At 32.8% G+C, this 6,302-nt stretch overlaps 1 protein-coding gene across 13 annotated transcripts in view; it reads right to left on the bottom strand.

Moving 5' to 3' along the window:
• The window catches only part of LOC116852195 (transmembrane protein 8B-like), a 213,237-nt gene that overhangs the window by 12,773 nt on the left and 194,162 nt on the right, over positions 1-6,302 (bottom strand). For all 13 annotated transcript variants that reach the window (XM_032832282.1, XM_032832281.1, XM_032832283.1 and 10 more), the window contains one exon: positions 4,626-4,903. In XM_032832282.1, coding sequence (XP_032688173.1) covers positions 4,626-4,903 — 278 coding nt within the window. The remainder of the gene's footprint in view (positions 1-4,625; positions 4,904-6,302) is intronic.

Raw genomic sequence — 6,302 nt, 5'->3', positions numbered from 1 at the left:
GAACAAGGGTCGAGAAAGCTCGACAGAGCGCAGCTAGCTTACTGGCTTCGGTCCTTGTTCGGGATGTCGACGGGATGCAAACTAGAGTCGATAAAGATCGGCAGAGCACAGCTAACGTACTGGCTTCGGTCCTAGTCTGCGAGGATGTGATCGTTGGCAGGTTTAGGAAGCAGATACGAGTCGGTCGTAGGCCTTGCTCTCCGCTGTGTAGCATCGAGTTCGGTTGACGGTCCGGATCGGTCTGGTCCTGATTAATTCGGCGTCGCGGATTATATACTTGACGCTTCTTTGTCTGCTCGCCGTACACGTGCGCGTCGCGTGCTCGCGGCGCTCGCTCGCTATTGTTTCCGCTGTGCCCGATTTCTCGCGTGATCTTTGCTCGCTTTGTTTATACTCGTTATCGTGTTTTGTTTGTCGGCCTTGCGGCGTTTATTGTTGGCGCAACGCGCCGGTGCACGGCCCGACTGATGGTCGGTCGGGCCGGAGTAGTGACGATGCAGGTGTGCATCGTTACAACCTTCAAATTTAGTGGTCAACCCACAAATTTGAGGATTAACCTTCAAAATTTGGAGGTTTTTTTCATAAAGATACAGATCATCTTTATCATATCTTCGCATGATCATTCACAAATCTTTTTTAAGTAATATCTCGATAATTATTGCAAATATCACAAAACAATATAGTATTTTTATATTTATTTCAATCTGTACTATGCCTCCACGAAAGCTTCGAAGGTTGTTCTGAGACACCCTGTATATCCGTCAACAGATAATATTCACATAATGTGCTCAGTTTTCATTCCTTATCTGTTATCAGATTATGGTAAAGATTAACTATATTTCTTTCGTCAAACTATCTTCGTACTATCAACAGTTCCTGGAAGCATTCTAATAATATCATTCTATATAACAATTTCTGTACAAATTCTGTCACGACTTTACCGATAAAAGAAGGATGTTAAAAAAGTCCGATTTTTTATCCCCCTGCAAAACATTAGTGAACTATAAAAAATTGTTGTTTGGGACTCACATAAAATAGTGAAAACAGTTTTATATCCCAAAAATGCGGAGAAAATAGATTTTTTTTTATATTATATCATGTCTTTTGTAGAAGTCGAATTTTCGTATATTATGCTAGAACCTATCATGAATCAAATATATTGCAAAAGTTCCTCATGTTATGTTAGGCAAATGTATTGATTAATCAAACATTGTTTATATTAAGTAGATTTATAATTCAGATTCGACGAACACAGAAATTAATTTTGTTGCGACGACTCTCATGAAAATATGGTTCTCGGTTCTATTGGATATCTTCTTTTTGATTACTAGAAGTTGGCTGCACTAGCCTGTGTAATCTGCGCGCAAGTTATTTTCTATTTTTGTAGCGGCTGTTGCAGAAATAAAGTGAGATTAACTGAATGTTGGCTCTGTTTTGTGTACTGCGCCTCATTCTTATCATATAACTGGTACTTAAAGGTTTTAAGGATCACTGCCTTGATGGAAAAAGTTTGCTGAAAATGCAATGAAATCGTTGAAAATACAAATCGTCGAAATGAAAAATAAATGTTACTGAAAAGTTACTAAAAATATTTCATCATAAATCATGATTTTCATTATGAATTGTAGTGAAAAGTGTGGAAAAACAATGAATTTTTAATGAATATTGATGAAAAGTAATGAAAAAATATTGAAATATTTAATGAAATATTTAATGAAATTGACTGAATTGTAATAAAAACTGAGTAAATTGTATTGAAACTTTGCTGCAATATTGATGAAAAATGTTGCAATGTTGAATATATATTAAACAAAAACTACAATATTTTGCAATGTTGTAATTATATTTGAGGAACATTGAAAATTATATTATTGATATACAAAAATAATAATAATAATAAAATAAATTATTATTAAATTTTATTATATTAATACATATATATTATTCATATTATATTACAATATACCATAATCATATATATTTTTCTTATCGTTTCCTATCAGAAAAAGTGCGTGTTAACTAAATCTCGAATGTATCGAAGTGGGTGAAGCCTCTTTTCCGCGACGCTAATTGGCTATCTCGACCGTCTCGATTGTCTCGATCCCGTCGCAGTTGAATTCGTGCCGCTTGCAGCTGTCAGCCGCGGTAACAGATCAGGTTGTGTTGTTCGCGTCATATAAATTTGATATTTATTGTAATCCCAACAAACACAATGTTACATATAACATACATGTTAGTTGTAATTTCTTACTCAAACAATATAACTGTTATATAATATACGTGTTATATAACAGTTACATTGTTAAATAGGAAATTACAACTAACATGAATGTTATATGTAACATTGTGTTTGCTGGGAATATAATTTGTAAAAACGAGTATTGTAATATAAATTGTAAATAGTACAACGAAAAGGCTAAAGTGGTGCGCGCGAAGCGCGCGCTATGTGGTGTTCTAGTATATATAAAATTGAAATGCGTTTAAGCAATTTTGCGCAAACCATGAAGAATATTCTTTTATTTCAAAATATTCTTTATTATACAGAGTCTGATGCAAGCTATATCAATAACAAAAAAATACATAAAAAACATTAAACTGAAAAAATGGTCGAAGTCATTTTGCAAATAACCATATAAACTTTAGAGATATTAAATAAAATATATTGGCGAATCAACGCGCGTATTTGCTAGGTACGTTACAATATATTGTGAACACTATAAGTACACATTATATAAGCAGAAACTGTAAGAACATCGTTGGAGTCAAATGCCAATCCCAGGTAGCAAAGTGACGTCAAAAGACATCATTTAGACGTCAAAAGACATCATTTAGACGTCTATGATGTCTTAATGACGTCTTTAGACGTCACCTTGCTATCTGGGATTGGCATCACCGTGTACCGCGCGACATTAGGTTAAGCACACCTTTAGTGAAGCATGGATGAGTGACCGGGTATAACCGCTTCGGATTCGAAATTATCGAGGAAGGTAACGAAAATTTTAGAGTGTGTTTGACAATCTTCGGTTCCTAACAGTTATATGAGACATGAAGAAAATTAATTCAACATTACTATGCAGTATGGGACATTTTTCTTGATTTTAAATTTCAATGATTTTCTACTGAATTTGATTGAAATTTATTGAAATTCACTAAAATTTCGCTGATTTTCAATGAATATTGCTGAAATTTACGATGATTTTGCTGATTTTCGACGAATATTGCTGAAATCATAATGAACGTAGATCGATTAATTGAGTTTTTCAGCAAAATTTCAGCACACTTCATTACGTTTTCAGCAAGTTTCATTATAATTTCAGCAAAATTTTTCCATTAGGGTGATCACGAATCTGTTACTAAAAATGGCAAATTATGGAAATAGGGGATCCAAAATGGCATCTTTGACATGCAATTTTGTATGTAGGGTTACAGTAATCGAATTTTTTATCAAAGTGAATCTGAGAATGCTCCCCAATGAGAAATAACTTACCGATCGACGTCGAAAAGACGTCGAATCGACGTCGAAATCGTCAAATCGATGTCGATTCAACGTCTTTTCGACGTCTATCGGTAAGTCATTTCTCACTGGGTCTTTAAGACACGTTGATTTCAAACCCACTAATTAAATTAAAAAATTAATGATAGCGAATTCAAAATGGCCAATCCAAAATGTTTGTGTCCCATTAAAGTTATATATTTAAAATATTTTATACAAAAAAATTAATGTCTAGTATCCACTATTCTTTCGGAATTCTTTTCAATTTGAAATTTTCTTTAATCCTATTTTAGCAATGCGAAATAGAAGATCTTAAAAGATAGCGCATTCATTTTTGTATGAAATATTTTAAATATTTATGTTAACTTTAATCGAACACAAGCATGATGTATGAAAATTCGTCTTACAAAAAAAGACATGATATGATATAAAAAAAAAATCTACTTTTCCCGTATCTCTGAGTTATAAAACTGTTTTCACTATTTCATGTGGGTTCCAAACAATCACTTTTTATAGTTCACTGAGGTTCCGCAGAGGGAATTAAAAATCGGATTTTTTTCACATTCTTCTTTATATCAGAAATTCGACAAAATTAGCTTTGAACATCCTTATAGTAATACTAAGAATCATTGATAATTACTTGTTATCCAGTATTTTTAATACTGAAAATAAGTAATTATCAATGATTCTTAGTATGATATTTCTATAAGGGCAACTTTGGCTGATTTGATTATTTGGTGTGAACAACACTGTGTCGGCGTCAAATAAACAATTATTGTTACTAATCGAATTCTATCTATTATATGTTTAGGTTTTCGCTTTCCTTATTCTCATTATGCATCAATTTCATGCAAATCCAAAAAATATAGATTTTTTCTCTTGATAGAAATTTTTGAAAAGTTACAAGAAATTTTCTTTTTTAAATAAATATTTTTATGGATGTTATTTTTTAAGTATATGTACGATATATTCATCGATATATGAATACGCGCAATATAACGAATTTTAAAAAATGTATTCTAATCTCATGAAAACACACATATAACATTTAAGCAGTAATAATATAACTTTAATATGCATTTTTATATTAAACTTATATGCTTATGGAGATTTAATGAATTATATTTTCTACCTTGCTGTTTGATTTTTCCACTATCGGGATCAGTCCAGGATCGAAAAGCGATTGCGTACCAATCACCTGCCGGTGGAGCTTCTATCTTGATCATATATTGGTCTCCGCTACTTTGCATTTCCAAACTATAATATCGTCGTCGCCTTTTCATCAATTTCGCAGCAACTTTCGATCCATCAGGATGGACAAATGGCAAACTACCACATTTTAAGTGCAAAGAAACATTACGCGACGAACATTTACCTATTCCACCAGTTTTCTCTTCTTTTGCCGTAAACCTGAAACATAAAAGAATATCTCGGAAATTACGCATATTAAGAGACTCCACATCCAAATAACATTGGGCGTCTTATGGACGTATATTTTAAGTCTAATTTATATCCATACGTCTATAAACAAATAGGATGAACATAAATGAAATATCCTAATTAGACTACGTATACAGAGTTACAAAAATTGTGCAATTGTTATGTCCTTAGATAGAACGACGGGGAAAAGAGATTAAATATTTCTGATAGTAAAATTGATGGTAAAACCTGTTAAAATGATTTAGATATACAGAGTGTCCTATTTTAAAGTTTCTACTATTATAGAATATCTCTTCAGGAAAGCATTTAAGAAAAAAATATTTTAAACAAAAGTTGTAGGGTTCAGAAGGGCACACTCGATGGTGACCTTGATCGTCACCTTGGGGTCAAATTACAAACTCATTTCCAGGTAAAATTCATTTTTTTTTAATGGGAATCCCTAAGAGTCTCTTGGATTGCATACGGATGTAATTTTCCACTCCTTCCATTTGTTATGTTAAAAAATAGGGGTTAAAGTGTGCCTCTCTAAACCCTACAACTTTTTTCTAAAACATTTTTTGTAAGTGCTTTCTTGAGTAGTTATTGCAGTGGTAACTTATTTGATCTTGAAATGAACCCTAGGAGTAAATTTGACCCTATAACGTAATAGATAGCTGAACGCAGAATTTCCTGCTCTTTTCATTTCTGCAATCAGAAGTGGGGGTTTTCATTTAAAGAAACTAATAAGTAAATTTACCCAAAAAGTACATTCCGATTTCTTTCAAATTTGGCACAAATGTAGAAGTACAAATAATATTTAGATCATATTTTTTCATTCTGGGCCACTTTCAGTTTTGCGGTCAGTTTATAACTTTTTAATGCTCTCACTTCTACATGCAGGACGTTCGTTATCCTTCAAAGAAACAATAAATGTTGAAACTTTAGCACAATCTCTAAATTCCCTAACTTTTAGTTATACGATACAGTCTATTATATCTGCAAACGGTCATTTAATGTCTCCTTTGTTCATAATTTTGCAAGAAAAAAATGACAAATTCGGGCCAAATGTTGAAAAAGATTTATGCAAAACAGATAATATTGTTGCTTAAGCTTCTACTTCCGGTAAGTTGACATCAGAACTTGCAATTATTAGGACTTTAACTTAGTTTCCGCCCAAAAAATACTGAGAAAAAGCATTTATTGTAAAAAATTTATTTAAATTATTTCAATGAAAGTATTTTCCATCACTTTCTACAACTTTTTGCCATCTTTCTGGCAACTGGGCGATACCATCTCGATAAAACGATGTTTGTTTCGAAGCAATCCATTCGTCCACCCATTCTCGCACTTCTTCAACATTTCGGAAGCGTGTACCACTCAAGCCGTGCTG

This window comes from Odontomachus brunneus, unplaced genomic scaffold (genome assembly GCF_010583005.1).
Source record: "Odontomachus brunneus isolate Ranch 3 - 2012 unplaced genomic scaffold, Obru_v1 Obru_scaffold_206, whole genome shotgun sequence".
Taxonomy (NCBI): domain Eukaryota; kingdom Metazoa; phylum Arthropoda; class Insecta; order Hymenoptera; family Formicidae; genus Odontomachus; species Odontomachus brunneus.
This window is presented reverse-complemented; position numbering and strand designations above follow the sequence as displayed.